The sequence below is a fragment of the Pan troglodytes genome, chromosome 11 (genome assembly GCF_028858775.2).
Source record: "Pan troglodytes isolate AG18354 chromosome 11, NHGRI_mPanTro3-v2.0_pri, whole genome shotgun sequence".
NCBI lineage: Eukaryota > Metazoa > Chordata > Mammalia > Primates > Hominidae > Pan > Pan troglodytes.
This window is the reverse complement of record NC_072409.2, coordinates 11118220-11142997: the sequence shown is the minus strand read 5'-3', so window position 1 is coordinate 11142997 and position 24778 is coordinate 11118220. Positions and strand designations below refer to the sequence as shown.

At 42.7% G+C, this 24778-nt stretch overlaps 1 protein-coding gene across 5 annotated transcripts in view; it reads left to right on the top strand.

The window, feature by feature from the left end:
- GARNL3 (GTPase activating Rap/RanGAP domain like 3) overlaps nt 1-24778 on the top strand; it is a 170371-nt gene that overhangs the window by 88502 nt on the left and 57091 nt on the right. For all 5 annotated transcript variants that reach the window (XM_009457312.5, XM_054659081.2, XM_009457311.5 and 2 more), the window contains 8 exons: nt 1629-1747; nt 6258-6322; nt 8906-8969; nt 13238-13264; nt 20438-20513; nt 21187-21285; nt 23395-23498; nt 24291-24399. In XM_009457312.5, the coding sequence (XP_009455587.1) occupies nt 1629-1747; nt 6258-6322; nt 8906-8969; nt 13238-13264; nt 20438-20513; nt 21187-21285; nt 23395-23498; nt 24291-24399 (663 nt within the window). The remainder of the gene's footprint in view (nt 1-1628; nt 1748-6257; nt 6323-8905; nt 8970-13237; nt 13265-20437; nt 20514-21186; nt 21286-23394; nt 23499-24290; nt 24400-24778) is intronic.

The window sequence follows — 24778 nt, the reverse complement described above, 5'->3', positions numbered from 1 at the left end:
AGTGAAACTAGCCATTTTAGGAACACTAACATCAGGGCATTTCACTTCAAGGTCAGTAGTAAGCTTTGTAGGTTAAAAGATTCAATTCAGAGTCTCAGCCCTAAGAGTTTTTGCTCATAGTTTCCTTTTTTTATGGACAGTCATTTTTATCCCTGGAGAGCTAAAGATTAGATCATCTGAAAAAGTGATTTGAGAGATAAGACGAATTTTCCAGGGTGGAAAAACAACTTTAGACCTAACAAGGCAATTGCCCTGTCTATATTGGGTTTTGAATACTTAGTTCAAGGCAATGAGGGAAATAATTGGTTCCCTGAGCTCCAGGGCCTGTATAGAACTAGAGAGACATTAGACTGTAGACTCTGGCATCATTCATACATTCAACCATGACAAGTATTTATCACCTACTACATGCCAGGCAATGTGCAGAGCAATGGGGATACAGGGGCAAAGACACTCATGATATGGGTTTGGATCCTGATCCTGCCATTATTAATCAAAGGACCTTACACTAGCTACTCTCCATTTCTCTGAGACGCAGTTTTCCTTTCTGTAAAGTGGAGATATTACGAGTGCATATCTAGTAGGTTTGAATGGAAGTTTCAATGAGATATGCAGGAATAATACTAAGCCCAGTGCCTGGCACATACCAACAGCTCAGTCATTAATAGCTATGTACATTTAAAGTGAAGGGCTCAAGTGAAAATATACAGAAAGGTGGAAAACAGGAGTGTGGTTAATGACAAAAGATTTGGAGAATGGAAGAATAATCACTATTTTGAGATTCAAAATGAGTTAGAGAAATTGCTTCTCAGGCTAATGTATTCATTTGTAGATATGATGCTTGAATGATGAAATGAGAGTGAGCAGACCTAAATGATGCCTTTAAAGAAACCTGACTGTGTATTATTGTAAGAAGTTCCTTTATTTGACCAGGCAAAGTTTATTGGTGTGTGGGGGATATAGAAGCAGTTATTTTTAAAAAAGGAAATCAGCAGGAAAACCGTCATCTTCCCAAATGCTTGCAAGTAGTGCTCAGAGCAGTGAGGACTTTAGAGAAAAATGGCGCCATGAGTTTGGATGCCTTCAGGTGCAGTAACAGAAAACCTGACTCAAACTGGCACAAACAGTAAAGGATATAACAAAAAACCCAGAGGCAGGGCAAGCCCCAGGGTTGGGGGATTCAGAGGCCCAGTAATGTCAAGGACCCAGGCCTTTTCCGTTTTTCTGCTTCCCCATCCTTAGTGTGGCAGCTTGGCCCTTGGGCTGGCCCTGTTCAGGGTCACAGGATGGTTTCAGGAATTCCAGGCATCACTTCTAGACTCCACCAGGTCCAGAGGAAGAAGAAGGCGGTATTTAGGAGTGAGGAAGCCTCTCTAGAAGCTCCTTGGCAGATTTCTCCAGTCTCATTGGCCAGAATTTGGTCACATGTTCATTCCTGAACCAGTCACTAGCAAGGGGAAGAGGAATACATGATCCCCCGAGAGAGATCAGGGTCCATCCCAAGCTGGCTTTGGGATTATTGTTCCCTGAGTATGTGGGAAGGGCTGGACACCACCTGCAGTGTCCTCTATCATCTGTGACTGGCAGGATCAGTTGCATTCTCACTGTTCTAAACCTTTCTTTTCCAGTCCATCAGAACTACATTGGAAACGATGCAGAGAAGAGCCCTTTCTTCTTGTCCGTGACCCTTTCTGACCAAAACAATCAACGTGTCCCTCAATACCGTGCAATTCTTTGGAGAAAAACAGTAAGTATATGGCTCACACTTGAAGCAAAATTTATGCATCAGTTTCAGGAGATAACCCCTGTGCTGTGGAACTGTGTGCCAGTTTCTTCCAGGGCATGCCTCATAGTCTTCTCGTGATTTACCTCTGAGAAGTTGACAGTGCCTTTGCCCAAAGCACCTTATTTTCTGCACCAGGAGACTGTTTTCTGGCCTTTAAAAAAAAAAAAAAAAAAAACTTATTTATTTTATGTTTGCTAATTACAGCATTCTAGTCTCTTCTGGTTTAAATATTTTCTTTGGGATGACTTTGTCTCTTTTGGGCAAAGAATCAAGCCTTTCCAATTTTTTCGCCTCCTCCTGCTCCTCTTGTGGTTGGTATTTGTGCACATGGGGAGAGGGCTTATGAGACCTAATGGTCACAGAAGAGAACTGTGGATCCACATGGGCCCTCTGTCTGACTTCCGTTGTGGAGTGACTGATCCAACCTCTGAACTCGTGACCACGGAGGTATAATTGATTCCTCTGGCTCTTTTGGGTCATTGGAAAGCATTTGCCCCTGAAACCCACAGTGCCAGCTATTTGCCTCATGTTGTAAAGTCACTCCTTGTCCTGATCCCAGGTCTCCGCTAGTCTCTGAATCTCTTAGAAGCTCTCCATCCCTTCCTGGGGCACATCCGCTATGAGCTATAGGTCAGATGTGAGGAGGCAGGACCATTGCCATAGGCCTGTGTGTGTCATACTTCTGGTCATTAACATTTGCAGCCACTGAGTTGCTACCCTTCTCCAAGTTCAAACCAGGTGCTGCCTGGACTTAAGATTCCCGTGCAAGGCCATGCCCGGGAAGGGGCCTCTGGTTCAAATGCTCTGAGGTGCCTCCAGGTCTTCCCTTGACAGATTTACAGCATCCCACAACGCCTTCAAAGCCTGTACTTGGCATGGGGGCATCAAGGGCCCTGGCATCCACCTCTTGGCTGGCCTTTCTTCCTTCCCCCCTTCCTTCCTCCCTTCTTTCCTCCCTCCCTCCCCCTCCTTCACCCTCCCTCTTCCTCCCTCCCTCCAAGGCAGGAGAGGGTGGGTTTCCCCCTTCTTCTACTTTTCTGGAATGGACTTTCTCAATGTCCATATCTTCTTCCTCCAGGAAGTAGCAATCACATCCTCACTGAGATGGCTACCATATATGAGGAGAGACAGAGTGGGACAAATGCAGGGGGCACATTTGCTTATTTTAATTTCCAAAGATACTGTCTATATGACATTATAAGTTGTGATAAGCACTCTGAAGACAGAGAATGACAGAGCATGCTACAGGAGCCCCACTTAGATGAGACAGTTTAGGGAAAGCCTCCTGAGGCGGCGCCCAGCAAACAGAGGCCTGAAGATGGAAGGGAGCCAGTCATTTGACGAGTAGAAGGGGAATCAGAGAGTGTTCCAGGTAGAAGGAGCAACAAATGCGAGACAAACAAGGGTTACTCGTACCTGGTATTAGAAAAGTCAAGGAGGTGGAATTTAAATCCCAGGACTGCTGTGAAGGCAGCATAGGGGCAGGGCATGATGAGAAGTGCCAGTGCCTTCACCCAACACCTCTTCCCTTCGCCTTCAGTTATGTGCCAAGGACAATGAGAGGGTTCTCAGCTGTTGATGGAAGTGCTGAAGGGAGGGAGGAACTGAGAAATCAAAACTGAGCATTGGCACAAGGGGTCAGTTATTAAGCCCCTCTTGGCCTGAAATTAGTGCTAGAGGCTATGGGAAGTCCACAGAAATATGTGATTCAACCCTCGCTCTCCCAACTGCCAGCACACATCTTCTAGGTTATAAAGCTGTTAGAAAACTAGCTAGGCCCAGCACAGTGGCTCATGCCTGTAATCCCAACATTTTGGGAGGTCGAGGTGGGAGGAGCACTTGAGCGCAGGAGTTCAAGACCAGCCTGGTCAACATAGCGAAACCTTGTCTCTACAAAAAATAAAATAAAAATTTAGCCATGCATGGTGGCTTACACCTGTAATCCCAGCTCTTTGGGAGGGTAAGGCAGGAGGATGGCTTGAGTCCAGGAGTTCAAGGCTGCAGTGAGCTATGATTGTACCACTGCACTCCAGCCTGAGCAACAGAGCAAGACCCTGTCTCTACAAAATCAAAGTAAGAAAGAGAAAAAAAAAAACTAGCTAAACATATAACTCTACTCTACACAGTCTTGCATATCTCTACTGTGTTTCTTCTAAATACACAGAAATGGCTCACACAAATAAAATATGAAAAATGATTTGTACTTATTTTGAAAATTATATCCAAACAATACAGCAAGTGAAAAGAATCCAACTACTCAGAGATGATCACTGCAACAGGCTTCTAGACATCCGTCCCTGTAGACACACACCTGCACACACACACCTGTTACACAGGGTAATCTTCGACGTGCACTTCTGCATCCTTGCTGTGCTCACTGGGTGTTGCCTGATACATACATGCACTTGACTCTACCTGTGCATTTGATGCTTCCCCTGAACACAGAACCATTTTACTTGAACATTGACTCTGGAAGCTACAAAAGGGAGGAGATGAGGAAGAGCTTTACCAGTTTGTGGTGAAGAAAAACACAAATCCACAATCCCAGGAGCCCTGAGTTTCGCACCCACATAGGCAGCTCATAAAGGTGTCACTGTCACCCAGTGCAGCACTGGAGCCCTCTGCTGTGCCACACATTCCCCCAAGCTGCCCTTGGCTTCTCTTTAAAACTGCCTTTGGGCTGGGCAGGGTGGCTCATGCCTGTAATCCCAGCACTTTGGGAGGTCAAGGCAGAAGGATTGCATGGGACCAGGAGTTTGAGACCAGCCTGGGCAACATAGTGAGACCCTGCCTGCTACAAAAAAAATAAAAATAAAACTGCCTTTGGAGTGTTGGGTAAGAAGAAAAGGTAGACAAGGTAGGATCTAAGCTAGAGGGGCAGATTCAAGACCATCTCTTAGACGGGGAATGCAGTGTAGGCTGGAGCCAGTTAAAAAGCAAAGCCACAGAAGAACTCGGGTTTCAATGGGAAGGACCTGTAGAATCAGAAAACGTGTATTTCTATCGTAATATTCATCTATAATTGGAAAAAAAAATTAATCTCTGTAACGCAAACTACAAAAAGAAAAGCTCAGCCCAGTTTCCTTGGCTAATGGAGAACCCATAAGAAGGGCTCTCTCTAGTGCAGCTTCTCATCCTCAGCTCCAAAGACATCCTCCTCCCTGGCCTGGAGAGGGGTGAGAGTAGCAGGTCTCCAAGGATGTAGGCATGAAAGTTTTGTTTATGCAACGAGACCATGGGCTTGGAAAGCTCAAAGAACTCCTCTCCCTTGCCATTGTTCAGAGCTTGGACAGATGAATTGGCAGATGTGTCCCAATAGCACAAGAAAAATCATATTTCTTTGCCCATTCCCTAAAAGAAATGTTCTTACCCTCCTCTAGCCGTTTGTGATGACAATTTTATTACTAATCGAAGTCAGGAAGAAAGTTTTAAATGTGTGGTATATGATAATCCCTTTTGCTAACTGTGTAGTGTGAACCTTTTTGGATCCTAAATCTATGTCACCTCTTCTTAGACGATTAGGAAGAGAATAGCACTCATCTGTTCCCAGGTGGTGTGGACGTGAGACTGAATCACTTAGGCAATTCTTCATTTCCTTTTTAGTCAAAATATATTCATTGAGTATTCCTATAATGAGTCACAGTTGGTACTCATTTAGGAGAAAGGAGACTTTAAATAAGAAAACACAGATAAATGTAAAAGTGTGCATTATGAAAATGTCTCTGAAAGATTCAGGGGATTTCTAGTTCAAAAAGTTTTTGACTGGGAGACATTATTTTTGGGTCCCATTGAACATGTGGAGACTGTTGTCTTATGGTCTTTGAGGCTTATTTGATGCTTGGCTCAGAGACCAAATTCCCAGCCGGGCGTGGTGGCTCATGCCTGTAATCCCAGCACTTTGGGAGGCTGAGACAGGCAGATCACTTGAGGTCAGGAGTTTGAGACCATCCTGGCCAACATGGCAAAACCCCATCTCTACTAAAAATTAGCCGGGCATGGTGGTGCATGCCTGTAATTCCAGCTACTCGGGAGGCTGAGGCAGGAGAATCGCTTGAACCCAGGAGGCAGAGGTTGCATGAGCCGAGATCACACCACTGCGCTCCAGCCTAAGCAACAGAGCCAGACTCTGTCTCAAAAACAAAACAAAACAAAACAACAACAACGAAAAAACAAATTCCCTTCTCATCTGGTTCAGATGGCTCAAGTGCTCTCCATAATACCTAAGACACTGAAGACCTGTATGTTGAAGGCCATGCTGAAATCCACACATGTTGGGGTGGAGAGATCCTGGAAGTTGCTATCAAACCTGAGCAAGATTGTTTTCAGTCATAGAATGTGTTTATTCATATACATTCCCCTTGAGGAGAAAGAAGAAAGACTGGGCATGGCTTTCTTTTGAATGACCTGAGAGGCTCTTTTGGAGAAGGAAGTTGTAGAACTTGTCACTGATTTGATGTTTGGACTTTTCCAGGGTACCCAGAAAATATGCCTTCCCTACAGTCCCACAAAAACTCTTTCTGTGAAGTCCATCTTAAGGTGAGTTCTAATGGGTAGAAACCCCACACATGGATTTGGAGCCCTTTATACACTGTTTTTGCCTGTGATCATTCTGATGTTACCTTTCCATTGTCTTGAGCCTTGACTGTGTGTAAGATGTTTTGCTAAGCACTTGACATGACGTGCATCACCTCGTGTCATCATCACAGCAACCCTGTAGGGCAGGTGCTGTGACTGTGCCATTTTATAGATGAAATGGAGGTTCAGAGAGAGAAAGCCAAGATCATATAGCAAGTGTGTAGTGGAACCAAGGCCTGAGTCCAGGTCCAACTGATTTTGAGCATTGCTCTTAGGCATCTCTCCTTACTGCATTAGTTGCCAGCTTCTTTTTTCTTGCATGCACTCAGATACTTTAGTTTTATAATCAAGAAATATTTTTCCTTCCATTTTTCTACCTTGAAATAGAAACCCAGATGTCAGCAAAGAATGTACTTATTCTTCGTCAGACAGAACGTTAAATGGATGGAACATCTGGCTGCTTCCTGCTCAGCCACCTCTCGTGCCCCCACCCTCCCACCTCCCTCTCATCTCTCTCCCATGCTTAGGTGGCAGCCTCCCCTAGGGAATGCCGCCACTTGGATCCAGCCTGTTGCTTTGTTACCAGCTAAGATGTTACATCATAGCTATGGTAGCTTCTGTTTGTCAGGCACTGTGCTGAATGCTTTATGAGTGTTCTCTGAGTCAATCTTTAGCTCCATGAAGTAGATCTATTATTATCTCCACTCCACTTATCAGGAATTGGAGCCTCAGAGAAGTGAAGGGATCTGACAAAGATCTCACAGCTGGTAAATCACGGAGCTGGAGTCCATGTGACTCCAGAGCTTGGGCTGTTTAACCATTAATGCCCTATCGTATGAAGGGCAAAGCTTATCTCAGAGCCCTAGTGATTTCCTCTTTATTCGTCTGCAGCTACATGGTGGTAGATGTGTTTCCAGTGTTCCCAGGTGACACCTAATAGCTACAACTCATCCTTACCAAAATGGCTCTTACAGTGACAAACTTGACTCTATCTGTTGGGGATTGCATCTGGCTGACTGAAAGGCACCAAGGCCGGGCGCAATGGTGCACGCCTGTAATCTCAGCACTTTGGGAGGCCAAGTCAGGCAGATCATGAGGTCAGGAGTTCGAGACCAGCCTGGCCAATATAGTGAAACCCCGTCTCTACTAAAATACAAAAATTAGCCAGGTGTGGTGGCACACACCTGTAGTCTCAGCTACTCGGGAGGCTGAGGTGGGAGAATTGCTTGAACCTGGGAGGTGGAGGGTGCAGTGAGCTGAGACCATGCTATTGCACTCTAACCTGGGTGACAGAGTGAGACTGTGTCTCAAAAAAATAAAAAAAAAAAAGGAACCAAGATTAAGAAATGAAAAATGTTATATCCCACTTTCAAGCTTAGTTTGGTCTCCAGATTGCAGACCTTTTCCTGTCTGCTCTGTGTCTTCTGATTTTTCTTCTGAGCAGTTCTAAAGCCTGAGTTAAGCCTCTCCACCAAGAGGCTAACATTTTTGCTGAGCACAGAAATATCCTGCTGCTTTCAAGGAACTATAAATCTTAATTTGCTTGGAGAGTAATACCTTAAATTATACTGGTTTAAGATTTCTGTGAATTCTTTTTTCTAAAAAGAAGTTTACTCTAGCTCCTTTCTTCTTTAAGAACGTTTAAAAACTAGGCATTTCATTTGTTATAATTTCATTTAGTTTATGAGCAAGTCTTAGCTTTTCAGTATACCCTCATAGCTGGAGCAAGGTACAGCAAGGTTTTAAAGATATGACAAACTACACATTCTACAGTTGCTGCCAGCAGAGAAAAGATTTTATCTTCTTTTGTTACAAGAATGAACTTGAAAACTTAAAAGGAAATTAAAATATAAATACTACAGAGTCACATAAGCCTAGATTCAAGTCCTGGCTCTGCTTTTTACCAGATCTTTTTCCTGTTATTTAACTTCTGAGCTTCAATTTCCTGGGGCTAAAATAGTACTTGCCTCATAAGGACTAAATGAGAAAATTCATGAAAAGCATTTATTACAGTGTCTGGTGTATTGTAAGTAGTCTAGAAGTTCGTTATTATTTTTAACTTTCACTTATAAATATTGGAATATTAGCTGAAAGGAACTCTAGAGATCTATTTCAATCTCCTTGTTTTACCTCTATAGGAACTTAGGTTCAAGGGAATTTACGTTGCTTGTCCAAAGTAAAACATTTTAAAAAGTCTTGTTAAGGATGGTCTTTTGCCCTATATGGCATAGAAATTTCAGTTAAATCTTAATTACATTCATTACTTTTAGTAAATAAAAATAAGAACCTAGAAGAATAGCCAAGGTTACCTGAAACAGATGTTCCTGATTTCTCTCTCCCTCTCTTATGAGTATCACTAGGAGCCAGTTATATAAGTCAAGTACATGTGGTGTTGGTTACTTTCATCTGTTTGTTCATTGATCACTCATTTGTTGATTTGTATCTTCTGAGTATCAGGCTCTTTAGGGAAAACAGCTGTGATTTTCTAGAAGCTCCTTTTTAGCTTCTCTGATGCTGCAGCTCATCCTGTCCATTCTATTTCAGTGCCATGAATCTGGACAAATTTGAGAAAGGCCCCAGGGAAATTTTTCATCCTGAAATACAAAAGGTAACAGAAAATTTTATGCTTCATAATTGTACAAAATTGATTACAGTGTTAGGATAGAACTGACAGGTCATCATAATCCTTAGCCTAGGATACAAAGCCAAATCACCTATGCAACTTTAAAAAAATCATCACGGGAGAACCTCACACCTAAGATTCTGATTTGATGGGTGTATGGTAGGGCCTGGGTATCTGAGTTTTTCAGAAGTTCCTCAAGTGATTCTAATGCATAGCCACTCCTGAGAACCGCAGAACTGTCCTCAATCCACGAACCAATAGGGTGTACATTCAGAAAAATCTTACTGACTTAAAAGCTACCCTTTTTACTGAGTAATATAGAATTGTGTGGAACATTAAAGAATTTTTTTTTTTATCGAAACGGAGTTTCGCTCTTGTGGCCCAGGCTAGAGTGCAGTGGTGCGATCTCAGCTCACTGCAACCTCCGCCTCCTGGGTTCAAGCGATTCTCCTGCCTCAGCCTCTAGTAGCTGGGATTACAGGTACCTGCCACCGTGCCCAGCTAATTTAGTAGAGATGGGGTTTCACCATGTTAGCTGGTCTCAAACTCCTGACCTCAGGTGATCCACCTGCCTCAGGCTCCCAAAGGTGCTGAGATTACAGGCGTGAGCCACCACGCCCAGCCTGGAATGTTAAAGAGATTTTTAAAAAATTAATAAATACAAAACGTGGTCGATTGAGCTCTTACTCATGTAGTAGACTGCGCTGGCTACCATCGAGGATAAAAGGTATCCAGAAAGCCATTCCTGTTTTCTTAGGTCTTACTGTTAAGGGAAAACAATCTGCCTTAGGAGAGAAAAAATTTAGTCATAATTTAGGTGATGGTTTATCAGAAAAATGTCAACCAAACTTTTGTCTTGTAGTTATAACCAATTTAGCTTTGAAACTTACAAACACAGCCATCACTAGTAGAGTGCCTGTCATGTGTGAAGCTGAGATTGAAGTAGTTGGGTACGCCAGGGATGGGTGACAAGAGAGGAGGCTGGAGAGGCAGGCTAGAATTCTATCCAGGAGGCAGCAGGGAGCCAGTAGAACCTTTAAGCAGGGAGCATCATGCTCAAATTTGCTTTTAGGTAAATAGCAAGAGGAGGATTGATTGGAACATGAACAATCTTTGCTTGTATATCTTTAAAATACGGTTAGCTTTTAAAATAAGGTTATCAACTCTTGGCTTACCCCAAATATAGAGAGTTGTGAATTCTCATATCTTTTGTTTTGATGTAATTTTTAAAATAGTATTTACATCCAGCCTCAACCCCAGACGGAACTCAGGCAAAAATGGGTATGTTAGGTTAAACTGTAAGCGACTTTAAGCCATCCAGGCTTATTACAAGTGATACTTTATAGCAAATTTTAAAACAAACTAGAATTATAAATATGTCAGTACCCATGTGTCCTTATTACTTCACTCACACAGGTTATTATTCCTAATCCTTCTTTAAGCCTTGGTCTGATCCCCCACACCAACTCTGCTTCCCAGACACGGAGCCCCAAAACCCACAGAGCCAGAGCTCTGTGATGCTTCTTTCTGCCTCTTGCTACTGAGCCAGTTCCCTCGGCAGAGCTCACCTCCGCTCAGTCATCCCTGTCTGATTTTTCTAGGAGAGGAAAAGAAAAAAAAAAAAGATATAGCAGCATTCTGCCTATTTATATCACAACTCTGTGCCTGTTTTTACCAAACAAAAGGTACTTTTATGCTTTCCTACATTTGTATTTCGGCTTTTTTCCCCTTAACAAAAGGAACCATTTGTGAACTTTCCCCTTGTCCTCTGTGTGTGTGAGTGTGCATGTGTGTGTGAATTTGCACATGTGTATGAGGCTCAGAGATGCAGGGTGAAGGCTGTCATCACATTTCTGTAGATTTCCCTTAGGAACAGTTGAGCAACAGGCTTTAGGTAGAGAGGAAAGAGTTCTTAAAAATGGTAGGAGCCAGAGAGTAAACAGAAAGTAAACCAACTGTGTTGTAAAGAAGGCATCTTTCCACAAAAAGGGAAGGTGGCTGGTGCTGTTTTTAAATGTTATTTGTCTGTTTCTGGCTGCTATACTGTAGTAACATTTTCCTTGACCAAAATCCAGAAGCAATGTGTGATTAAGCTAGCTTTAAATGGATAGAGAAAAAAGGGTATCTGTGTGTTTCTTCCCACTCCTACCCATCAAGTTTGTTTCCAGATAGTTGCGATATGTTTCCTAAATGACCAGGTATTTTATAAAAACCTGTAGAGCTAAATTTGATTTTTAAAACACTTCTAGGTTTAAAAAGTGTATGTAAAATCACTCTCCCAAATCTCATATATATGAAAAAAATCAGTGTCAGCCTCAAACTAATGATTAGAATCATGCATACATCAAAAGTAATGCCAGTAGGACTGTATTGAGAAACACCATTACTAGCCAAAATTATACTTTCTGGGCTAAAATTACACACTAGAAAGCAGCAAAAAAGAGGACTTCCGATGCTCACAAATTCAGGAACAAGAATATTTTAAAAATCTGAATTATGTTAAGTGGGACATTGGCAAACCAGGGCAAATTGCAGGACTATTCGCTTCTGAACAAATGTAATCCAAAATAAAGAAACTGCAACATAAATGTAACCTGACAGCCTATGACATCCCTCCTGCCTCTACAGCTGAGTGTTGAGACTCTAGCCCTGAGCTCAGCCGGGACTCCTGTTGCAAGGCTCTGATTCCTTCAGCCTAGCCCACTGAGGAGCAGCCTCTATTACCAGGCCAGAGACTGGTTGCAAAACATCCCAGTCCTAATGCTTGCAGGGCTAGTGGCAATTGAGAAGCTGAGAGGTGCGACCCTTTTCTTATTCACCACAGTTAGCAAGGAAGGAGCACTGGCGTGGGTGTTAAAAGGACTGGGCATGAGATTCAGAGCTGACACTTACAGGCCACATGACCTTAACTGGGGATCCAATTCCTCCACCTGTGATTCAGGAACAATTAAACTGCACCCCCCATAAATATATATATATACACCTACTGATGTACCCATAAAAATTAAAAATAAAAAAATTAATAAAAACCACAAGGTGTTGAGGAAGATCAAAGTAAACCATGGAAAGAGAGAATTTTGTAATGACATACACAGTGACATGCAAACATAATGTCCCAATGTAAAAAATGTGTAACATAATTTTATTTTTTCCCGGAATTCAGAAATAATACAGCCAGGCGTGGTGGCTCACACTTGTAATCCCAGCACTTTGGGAGGCTGAAGCAGGAGGATTGCTTGAGCCCAGGAATTGGAGACCAGTCTGGGCAATATAGTGGAACCCCATCTCTACAAATAATACAAAAAAATAGCTGGGTATGATGGTACACACCCATAGTCCCAGCTACTTGGGAAGCTGAGGTGGGAGGATTGCTTGAGCTCATGAGGTCGAGGCTGCAATGAGCCAAGGTCGCACCACTGTGCTCCAGCCTGGGGGACAGAGCCAGACCCTGTCTCTTTAAAAAAACAAAAAAAGAAAGAATAAAATAATAAAGATGGCTGAGTTCTGAATGAAAGAGGCTTTCTGTTAAATAAAATGGAGGTTTGTATGCCTCTTACAGTTCTTTCAGAATTGCCGTGTCTCCAGTTGACACAGCTCTTCCCCAGAGAGTCTTGGGCCAGAAAAGCCTCCGTGCCTCCATCCTGACCCTCGTCGCCTCTGCACTGTCCCCATGGCTCACCTGGGCCATTCCTTCCCCCTCCGTTCAGCCACAGGGTCCCTGTCAGAGCCTTGGCTTTGGTGTCCGCTTATCAACTAGAATCTACTTTTTTAGAAGTTCTGGAAAAGATGGGACTTCCTTGTAATAAGTTTACAAACTTTTATATGGGGTGACTAAGAATGAAAAGGAAAGTAATTTAAGTTGATTAAATCTCCGTTGTGTACCAGGTCTTCCACACACGCTGACAGTGATCTTCACAGGGGTTAAGACAGAAGGAAGGAGAGACCCAAATAGATTAAATGACTTATGCCCAAACACAGTTAAGAATGCGACAGCAGGGATTCAAAGGATTGTTTAGGTTTGCTGCTCCATGCTGCTCTTACGAGATGGTCTTATAGGGGAAAAAGATCCAAGACTCATGGCACCCACCTTTGTCATAGTTGGGTTTTTCCCCCAAACAAAGCTCCTATAACCAACTTTTAAAATTATTTTCAAAATGTCAGTGTGAGCAAACCAAAGCTTGGCTTTCACAGCAAGTCAAAATGAAATAATTACTGTTATGCCTGGATGTAACTTTTAAAACTTTATTTGACAGGACTTGCTGGTTCTTGAAGAACAAGAGGTGAGTAATTCTATGGAGATATTTGCACCTGCTCTGCTTCCATGTTTGTAAATATATTTCTCCTTTCACTGTGAACCCAGCCTTTGCTTTCAGCCAAATCTCCATGTAGATTTGCACAGTGGGACACATTGTGTGGAAAGAACTTACTGGCATGTATTTTTAAGGTATATTTTAGAATTTTCTATGCATCTAGCTATAAAGCTATGAAAACAAACTACTTAAATCTGCTTGGAAACATTTAATGTGTTAAGCTTATGATCAGGGTGAGTAATGAGGTTTTAATTTTCATTAAAGTAGGGTGTGTATGCTTTATTAGGATGCTCTTAATATAAAAAATGCTGAATTTATTTGCATGTTGCCATTCCCTGTTGCCCCCATTAAAAATATAAATATATTGGATTTTCTAAGTATATAACTAACATAGGGAAATATCTAAAATATTATCAATAGGCAATGGAGTAAATAAATTATGGTTTATGTATCTTATCCCTCTCAGTAAATAGCAGTATCTTTTGTCTTGCTGCTCAGGCCAAACTTGGAAAAATCCTTAATCCATGTCTTTCTCTCTCATCCTATATCTAACCTATCAGCACATCCTGGTGACACCTCTTCATAAAATATCCCTAATCCAAACACTTCTCAACACTTCTACCACAACCACTCTGGTGTGGGGATGCCACCCCATCCTCTCTTGCCTGGGCTCTGCAGACTCTCCTAACTCTTTTCCTGGCTTCCACTCTCACCCTCTCTTCTGGTTTCCAGATAGTAGCCAGTTGTCCTTTTGAAACATGTGGAATCGGGTCATCTCTCTGCTCAAAACTCTAAAGGTTTCCTGTGCTGTTCAAAGGGAAGCCCCAGATCCTGACCCTGGCCTGCTGGAGCCTGCATGATCTGGCCCCTCTACCTCTCCAATCGTCAGCTCCACACTAAACATACTGAATTCCTTATTCTTCCATCTCCTCAGAAAGAGCCTATAGTTCCCACTGCTGGGGATGCTTGTCCCCCAGATGTCCTCACTTAATCAGGACCTCTCCTCAGAGAGACCTTCCCTGACCACTCTGTCTAGAATAGTACACCCTGCCTCTCACCCTTAGCCTCTTTGATTTTTCTTAATGCTGGTATTTTCATTTGTGTGCTTATTATCTGTCTCCCCCATGAGAATAAAAGCACCATGAGAGCGGAGACTATAAGCACCATGAGAACAGAGACTTCTTTAATTTTGTGTTCCCAGATCCTAGAACAGTAAAAATAGAAGGTATAGAGTATTTGTTGGTTGAACAAGTGATTGATTGATTGATGATTGATTGATTGAATGAATATATTATGAAATGCTATGATGCCATTAGAAAAAATAAGGTAGTAACACAAAGGATAAATGCTTGAGAGGATGGATACCCCGTTCCCCATGATGTGATTATTACACATTGCATGCCTGTATCAAAACATCTCATGTACCCCATAAATATAACTACTAATATATAATACACCTAATATATAATACTAATGTATAATACACCTACTATGCACCCATAGTGCAAGAGTGAGATAGAGTACTATGGTCTGAATGCTTGTGTCCCCCCAAAATTCATATGTTAAAGCCTGCGTACCAATGTGGTGGTATTAGGAGGTGGGGCCTTGGGAAGTAATTAGGTCATGAGGGGGGAGCCCTTGTGAATGGGATTAGTGCCCTTATAAACAAGGGAGCTTGTTTGCCCCTTTCACCACATGGGCATGTAGCAAGAAGCCACCATCTGTGAACCCAGAATATGCCCCGCCCCAGACACCAAATCTTCCACTGCCTTGATATTGGACCTCCCAGCCTCCAGAATTGTGAGAAATAAATTTCTGTTATTTTTAAGCCACCCAGTCTATGGTATTTTGTTATAGCAGCCCAAATAGACCAAGACATAGACCTTTACTTATTGGCATGGAAAGATTGCCATCACATAGTATTTACTGAAAAAAGCAACTCACAGGACATTATTTACGTATAATCCCAATTATGTTTTTATAAACAAATATTTTTATGTATATTCATTCATTCATTGATTCAACACATACTTATTGAGCTCCTACCGTGCATGTACCATGTACTGTTTGAGGCGTTGCGGATACATCAGTGAGCAAGAAAGGTCCCTTCTTCAAGGAGCTTACAGTCTGGTGGGGTAAGACAAGCTAAACAAGTAAACAAACAAACAGAAACATGGTAAGACCAGTAACCCCAAGAGCTGTGAAGAAAGTAATGCACAGAGGTGGGGCGTGTGGTGAGGGGATAGGTTTTTTACATTGAACAGAGAAGTTTTCTCTGAGGCAGGGACACCTCAGTTGATTCTTGAACATGTGGATGTAAATACAAAGAAGGGGCTGAAAGGATGCACCCCAAATTGTTGGCGGGAGTTACTTTTGGCAGGACAGTGGAACTGGGGTGGGATGCAGCAGAGAGCAGGCAAAGGGAGATGCTTGCTTTTTTTATTTTTTAAGAGAGGGTCTCGCTATATTGCCCACGCTGACTTCCAACTCCTGGGTTCAAGTGATCCTCCCGGCTCAGCCTCCTGAGTAGCTGGAACTTCAGGCTCATACCACCATGCCTGACTACATTTTTATCCGTATTTTGTCCATCTTAGATTCATGCTTGTTGCAGGAGAATTTATGGACTTCACGTGTAATTTGTAAAAGGCAAAAAGTAAAAAAATCACATTTCTGGTAAAAATTTGAAAAAGAAATACACAAAAGATAAAAGGAAAAAATCACCTGCAGTCACAAAGACGACAGCTATTAACATTTTGGTATATATGTTTGTTACATTTTATATAAAATTAGGATTATATATAGCTTTTATATCTCAAAATTACTCTGTTCATTAATCCACAGATATTTATTGAGCACCCACTGAGTGCATGCACATGCCTGTTGTAACAAACAAACAATAGAGAGAATGCACTGATGGGAAATGTGAACACTTACTTCCCCTGCCCCGACTTCACCACTTTTTCAGGGGCTGGACCCTGAAAGAACGCCTGTTCACTGTTCATTGCATCCTCCTCTGCTTTTTTTGAAACTCCCAAGTTGTGAAAAATAAGTTGCTGATCTCTTTATTTTTCAATTTTATTTCCTTATTAGGGGGATATTAGCTTGAGACAACACTAGTCACTTGTCATGACATCTTGGAGTGTGAACAATGGCCATGATCCTCCAGAGCTTCTCTGAGAGCTGTGTGGCGAGGCACTCTATTTAATCCTGCTGCTTCTCAACTGGGATAAATTGGGAGCATTTATCCCAATTCCAGCCTATTCTAGTGGTAAACTATTAGCTGCAAAGATGGGCAGGTAATCCAATAAAGAATACTAGTGAGGCTCCCGAAAGGTTAGCACTTTGGTAAAATGATGTCAGTGTCCTGAAACCCATGTTTTGTTTGCTGCATAGAGAGGCACCCCCACAAGAGAACATGGCATCCCAAGCTGTACTACACATGGAGAGAGGAAAGATGTGTAGGAACCTGTGGAACCCTAGAAATATGGAGGCGTTGCCTAAACAAGAGTAACAAGGAACCAGGGGTGTCTCATTTTGAATAAGGCCATCATTTCTCAGGTCCAAAAAATTCTTCTGGAATCATTGGGACTTTAGTTTCCCCCCATAGTTTGTTTTTCTCAGAAGAACTATAATTCATAGCATACTACTGATTTCCAAGAATGTGACTGCCTGTTGGTTTGTAATCAGGTTGAGTTTTGTCTTGTAAAGTTTAGAACTTAGAAAATTTAAATTCCATCCAAGCAGGAATGACAGATGTGACCTTATCTGTATGTTGAATGTCTGAGCAAGACTTACATCCTGAGAAAACCAGTACCTGTGAATTCCCTCCAGCAGCACCTCCCTCCAGGGACCCAGGTCTGGCCTTGAGACCTTGAGAGCTCTGAATGGCTGGTTAAAATATTATCTGTGACAGTCCACTTGCACCAGATCAAACTATCCCCTCCTAAAATATGAAATACCTCATTATAATGAGCCATACCTTGATTTCTGGAGATAGGTGAAAACTGTTAGTCATGGACATAATTTGGGAAGTCCTGGACACCATATTACCTAAATGAGGCTGTATAAGTAGGTTCAAGTACTTAACAAGTACTTCCAGTCTTTCTGGAATCTCCACCTGAAACAGGAGGATTTCATATAATTTATCATTTAAACTGGGACCCTTTGAGAGTAATTACTAATAACATCAGGACAACAGATAAAACAGATATAAGCTAGGGCTGTCTTGGCAAACTTGGACACATGATCTCCCTACCTTGAAGATCCTACACCCTTGGGTGCACAGGTACTTAAAAGACCCCCATCATGCAACCCTTGCTGCTTTACAGACTTTGCTCTTGTCTGACCCTAATAACTTGTGATGAAGACTTGACAGGACCTTGCAAAACCAGTCTTTCTGGAGTCTCCACCTGAAGCAGAAGAGGTCCTCAGCAGGGCTATGGTAGCATGGTGCCAGTCTCAGAGCAATCCTATAAAACCTTTTAAAAGCATTGGCCAGTGATCAGGTGGTAGTAGGCCCCATCTCTGCTTGTACATCTCAGTTTCACTTGAAACTTTTCAGAGAAGATTATGCCATGATATTGGAAAGAATGCTGGATCAAAAGTCAGAAGACCCAAGTTCCAGCTCCGGTCCTACCGTTCACTTAGTTCCAGCCACGCGCAAGTCCTCGTCTTCCCTGAGCTTCCCTGTCCTGTCTTAAAATAAAAGCATGGACTCAGTGGACTACAGGGTCCTTTCTGGTTTTAGCAGGCTGTCAGTTTATGGCTCAGAGTTATGGTCATTGACCTAGTCCTTCTTGCTAGCTGTCAGCTCAGCTGGACCCGATCCTGGGCCTCCTGACAGCCTCTTGGTTTTTTCTTTAGTCTAGTGGTTCTCAAAGTGGGGGCCCTAGGCCAGCAGTATCAGCATCACCTCGGAACTTGTTAGAAATGCAAATTATCAGGCCCTATCCCAAACCTGCTGAATTGAAAACTCCTGGGGTGGAACCCAGCAATCTTTAGTTTAACAAGCCCTTCAGGTGATTCTGATGCCTAGTCAAGTTTGAGAACCACTACTGTATAGTTCCTGCACTATTATTCTAAGAGGATCATATGTCAGACCCCAAATTACTGTAGGTGCTTTTTAAGGGACCCTTGAGACATGTGCTTACTGTCATCACTTCGAAAACAGAGAAAGAAAAGTTATAAACCATAAAACCCTAAAGTGAATAGAGGTCCCTGGAAACATTCTAAGAAATTTATCAAATGCTAGTTTGTAAGGAAGCAGTGATCATTTGGAGACATCGTATGAAAAATAAGTTGTTTCTGACAAAGTTTCTTTTCTCATTTATTATGCATACAGTCACTTATGTCATGAATATTTATTAATCTTTTCCAATGTACTATGGTCAACACTGGGGATTCAATGGAAAGAAAACAGTGTATGATTTCTCCTGCACAGGACTCAGGTTCTAGTGGTAGAAACAGATACGCAAGTTCAATAAAAGATTTACAGAGTGTAAATAGTGCTTCGAGGAGAATAAACAAGGTTCTCTGATGGAGAATAATAGCAGGAAGGAGGGTGGCTTTATATGGGGAGATCAGGAAAGGCCACTCTGGAAATTGACACTTGAGCTGAAACCTACGTGATGGGAGAGAGCCAGTCATCCCCGGAACTGTGGAAGAGTTCCAGGTGGAGGGGTCAGTTTGGGAGTGTCCTCTCTCTTCCTGTATAGAAAACCACTGTTAGTGATGAGTGTGCATCTCAGGTGTGTTGGGGACAGAAAAATGTTCGGATGCACAGCCTTAGAACTTGGATTTTCAGATTTTTAATACTCTCAGATCCAGCTATCCTGAATCCTGGCAATCGCCTTGACTTCCTGCCTCTGACCCATTGGCCAGTGTGCTTTAAATATCTTTGTCCCTTGTCTACCCTTAATTGACCACCAAGAATTTCTTCATCTAGTGGTGGGTCAACCAACCTTGTAGAGGTCGATTCTCTTCCAACATTTGATTTTGTGTTTATTATGAAATACTTCAGGTATACAAAAAAAAGTATAGGGAATAACATAATGAAGACCTACAAAACCACTACCGGCCGGGCATGGTGGCTCACGCCTGTAATCCCAGCACTTTGGGAGGCTGAGGCAGGTGGATTGCCTGAGGTCAGGAGTTCGAGACCAGTCTGGCCAACATGGTGAAACCCCATCTCTACTAAAAATACAAAAAAAATTAGCCAGGCATGGTGGCATATGCTTGTAATCCCAGCTACTCAGGAGGCTGAGGCAGGGGAATTGCTTGAACCAGGGAGGTGGAGGTTGCAGTGAGCTGAGATCACGCCACTGCACTCCAGCCTGGGTGACAGAGTAAGACTCTGTCTCAAAAAAAGAAAGAAAAAAAAAACCACTACCCAATTTAAGGAAGAAAAGCATTAAAAATATGATTGAGTCCCTGTTTACGCCTCCCTGCCCCTGTTCCTCTGTCTTCCTCCCTTCCCTGTGGAAGCTGCTATTTATCATTTCCACCAGATCAGAATTAATTCGGTTTAAAGTTGGAGATGGTAGATTGCACATTTGTACCAGCTACTGCTTGCTTGGCTTGGGCTTGCTTTTTTTTTTTTTTTTTTTCACATCTGTTTTGTGACTTCTTCAGATTGAATATCTTTAGGAATTGGGGAAAATGAGCTTTTAGTATAAATTGCCTATAATTTTCATTTCTGTGTCTAAAAGAGTCCACAATATATCAGCCTGAGATTATGTTAAGCTTTGAATTACAACGAACTCTTCTTCGCTGACTGGGATTTGGACTGTTGCTCATGGGTTGATTGGAAGATGGTGCCAGGCCTATGAGTTCCTGTGGCCATTTGTTGGAACCCTGTTTAGCCACAGAACAGAACTGGTATCCTAGAGATGCCATTAGTAATGAAATTACAAATGAACGAATTCATAAAAGCATACAGTCTCATCTGTAAGCTATAAATACCTATAAAAATGAAGGAATGATTGTTGTTAACATTGGTCAATAGCCCGGATGGATGGGAGGAAGGGATCCCCTGACTGTCCATCCTGGTGACTGCCATTGTGCTAAGTCACGAACAGCCCATCTCAAAACTATATACGCTGTGATGATCAAATTAACTGTAACACCTTTTGTTATTATCCTAAGGGCTCTGTGAATTTCAAGTTTGGGGTTCTTTTTGCCAAAGATGGGCAGCTCACTGATGATGAGATGTTCAGCAATGGTGAGTGATCTCCTCCCGCTCTCTGCTGCCAGAGACCCTGTCCTACCTTGTTGCATTCTTGCCAGTTGGAGCTTAACTTGTCTGTTGAGTTGGAGTCTTTAATATGAGGAGATAGTTTTACACAACTTCAGCGTGAATTTTGTAGGGCAGTTGTTGCCCAGTTTCATTCATTTGGCAAATATTTATTGATCACCTCGTTTGTACCCAGTCACTGTTCCGGGCACTGGAGAGACAGAAGAGCACATGGGATTTGGAGAATTTGGTTCTACACAGTCCCAAGAGCAGTGGAAGATTTTTCTGTGATTTTTATGAGAGGAAGAATTATAAGATGGCGTCATCTTCCTAATATTTAGCACTTTTCGTGTTAAATACCTGCTTATTCTGAACGCAAGCAGTAATAACATTTTTGTTTTGCGATAGTAAACACCTGTGGTCCCAGGCTGGCAGTAGTAAGCTGGGTTCATCTGTTTCTGCAGTTTTCCTTTCCTTGGAGTCCTGGGAATTGTGGGGCTTCCTCATGGTCCTCAAGAAGAAGGAAATGTGACTTATCCATGCTGTTTACCATGCATGAATCGGCAGAGCCCGGTTAATTTTCCAGCGATTCTGGTCCATAGTTAGAAAATGAGGACTTGTTGATGCCCATACTTTCCTCATACTCTACTTCTTCCTGCAGAAATTGGAAGCGAACCTTTTCAAAAATTTTTAAATCTTCTGGGTGACACAATCACTCTAAAGGGCTGGACGGGCTACCGTGGCGGTCTGGATACCAAAAGTAAGCCTGCCTCTTGATCTATTCTGTTGTAATTTGTATAACTTTTGTAAGTCAGCCTGACCCGTGTCTGAACTTATACCAGAGAAGGGGGAAGGGATGGATGAGAGAAGACTGGAGGGAGGTGAGCTCCACACCCTGTTCAGCATAGAGTCATGGACCTGTTTGGCATTTCCATTGAGCTTCGTAAAACTAAATCAGCCCTCACAGCCCTGGACAGTGTCAGAAGTCCTGGTCTGCCCATGAATATTACTGCTCAGCACCATCTGTGTGCCAGTTCTCTGGGGATATAGAAGTGGATAAACCAACATGGGGTCCTCCTTTCTAGGAGCCTGCAGTCCAGGGGACATCCAGCAGATGTTATGCAGATAATTATCAAATGGTTTAGCACTAAGTACAGAAGGCAACTGAGAAGAAAAAGTACAGAGTGCTATGGGGCATTTTGCCTAATCTGGGGGATTAGGGAAGGCTTCTCTGAGCTTTTTTGAGGCCAGAGGGAGGGGTGAGTCGGAATAATTGGAGGGTCTCGAGGGGAGAAGAGAATTCCAAGCAGAGAGAACATCCATGAAGACCTTGCGGCAGAAAAGAACATGTTGTGTTCTAGAAACTAAGAGAATTTGTTTATGGCTGGAGGGAACGAGGCACTGAGAATGATGCAATGTGGCCTGGAGTAGGAGAGGGGGCATGACCCTGAAGGGAGTTTTGAGGTTATATTAATAAGTCTGCATTTTATTCTCTGTCATTAAGGGGTTTCAAGTAGGGGAGTGGTGAGATTAGATCTGTACCTTTGAGCAGACAGGGGAGGCAGAGGAGAAGCCTGCTCTCAGAGGCTGTGGCAACAGTCCAAACAAGAGATAGGGTTGCCTTGGGAGAGGGCCATAGGTCAGAAGGGAGACAGGGGAACTAATTCAAGAGCCATTTTCATGGTAGAATTGGCAAGTGGAGGATGAAAGAGGAGACAGTACTTGAAGACACTTCAGGGTTTCTGCCCTGGGTAGCTGGGTGGGGTTGGCACCAGCAGTGAGATTGGAAACACCTGAAAGGAAGCATTTTGAGGATGGGGGCCTGAGTGGGGAAGGTAGGTAAGATTACAAGCTTAGGGTTGGAAGTTCTTTCACCATCTCATTTTTGTGTAGCATTGCTAGCTTTTCCCTTTGTTTCTGTTTTTTTGCTTTATTTGATCTTCACAGTCAGTCCTTGAGGTAAGTCAGGCAGCGGGTGTGAGGCCCTTTTGGCCTAATAGTGATAGGCTTCGAGTGCAGGTCTCCTTACCCTCTGGGAGCCTCATCTTCCCATCAGCCTGCCATGGCATCACGGATTCTGAATTCGGGAGAGCTAAGTGTGCCCTAACTGACAGATGCAGGGATAGGGGATTGGGCCCCAGTTGTCAGGTTCCAGCTTCACTCGAACACACATAGAGTGCACAAGGTGAATTCTTCAATGCCTGCCTCTCATACCCCCACTGCCAAACCTCAGCGTCTCCAATATGGTCATAACAACCATCCACTGAGCCCTTGATACAGCCAGGCATTCTGCTAAGCACTTTGCAAATATAATCTCATTGAGTCTCCCCAATATCCCTAGGAGTTAGATACGACTTTTATCCTCATTTTCAAATTAAGGAACTGAGGCTCAGAGAGAAGTGAGGTAACTTGTCAGAAGCCACATAGCCAATGACAAATTGAATCCCAGTCGGCCTCATTGTAAAGCCTTTGCTTTTAATCACAAACAATTCTGTCACAAATACCACTTCCTTTTGGCTTATGGACATAATTGTTTGTGTCATCTTGTGTTAATTTCATCCTGTACCTCCCACAGCAACTGCAAGGCAAGGAAGCTCAATACTCTTCCTCTTTAGCCTGGACTTCTTATGACCTCCTCCATTCTGAGGCAAGGCATGAATCGGACAGCAAGTGAGCTTAGGGAGAGAGGAAGAGGCCTTTCCATGTGGGGGGTTGCATCAAGTGGAGGGTTGTTGCTTCCATGCAGGTGGATAATCCAAATATCTTTGAGAATGTCCTGTGTACAGTATTTCCCTAGTCTGCAAATGAAAATGCTTTCCTTTTGGCTCGAATTCTCTGTGCTCACTGAATGCATATTTATATTTTGCAGATGATACCACAGGGATACATTCAGTTTATACTGTGTACCAAGGGCATGAGATCATGTTTCATGTTTCCACCATGTTGCCATATTCCAAAGAGAACAAGCAGCAGGTACATGTGAACATACAAACCATCAAATGGTGATGTGAATGTGGTGAATGTGGCACCATTATGATTCCATAGAATTAGGGGCTATGCCGGTTAACATATGAGCTGAGCTGCGGCCACCAATTTAGGGATGCTTTTGGCGGTCTGTATTGGAACTTTCAACAAATCTTAGGAAGAGCTGTTCTCACTGGTGCTGTCACCTTAGAGAAATAAGGGGTCAGAGATAATGTGCGTGCGTGTGTATGTGTAAACATGTATAGGTATTTGTATGTGTGTGAGTGTGGTTTCATAGACTCTTTTTTGTCTCTCTCTTTTTTTTTAATATATTTGATTCAAACATTCTTCTATCCAACATGGACTCTTGGGAGACTATTTTGTATAGGTGTTACCTTTTCTCTGTGCCTTCTCTCAGTGTGCCTTGTCTTGTCAAAATGAGACTCTCCAGGACATATCATAAGTGGTCCTGTGTGATGGTTGACAAGTATTGTTTTCAGGTCACTGCAGGAAGTTAACACTGAGTATCTACATGGGCTGTACCAGGCTGGGAAAAAACCTCTATCTAAGATACTCCTCACCCACCCCAGAGCTTGGCCACTGAGACAGGAGCAGAGGAGATGGGTTGGTGAGCAAGGGCCTAGGCTGGCAAAACATGGGAAGCCTGAAGTCAAAGATGTCTGAAGTTCAGGGCTCTGTCATAGTGGCTGTGGTTTGTTATATTGGGTTATGGTTTTTTAACTCTGTGAATGTGCCATGTTTGAGAGTCTTTCTCAGTGATGTTATTTATGCTCACTACAGGTGGAAAGGAAACGCCACATTGGAAACGATATCGTCACCATTGTGTTCCAAGAAGGAGAGGAATCTTCTCCTGCCTTTAAGCCTTCCATGATCCGCTCCCACTTTACACGTATCCTGGGCCTTTGTAAATGCTCGTGTGGCAAGCTGTGGTTCAGCCTCACTGGACTTCCATGACCCTTAAACCAAATCTTGTCATGGACTTGTTTTGTAATGCTAGCTTTAGACCCATTTTTGGGGAATTTTTCCTAAGCATTGTGTATAGTTCCCCCTTCCTCTCTCCTTCCATTTCAGTAGTAGATGGATTAATTCTCAGAGAATTCTTGACTCCTGAAATATGGTCTCTTTTCTCAGGTAGTCTACAAAATGAGGAAAACTTCCTGCTATCCTTCAGTCATAAATGATTTAGAAGAATTATAGGTAGTGAATTCTCTGAGAAATTTGCTTTAGGCATAAAAACTTGCAAGTTAAGATAAAAGGCCAAAATAATT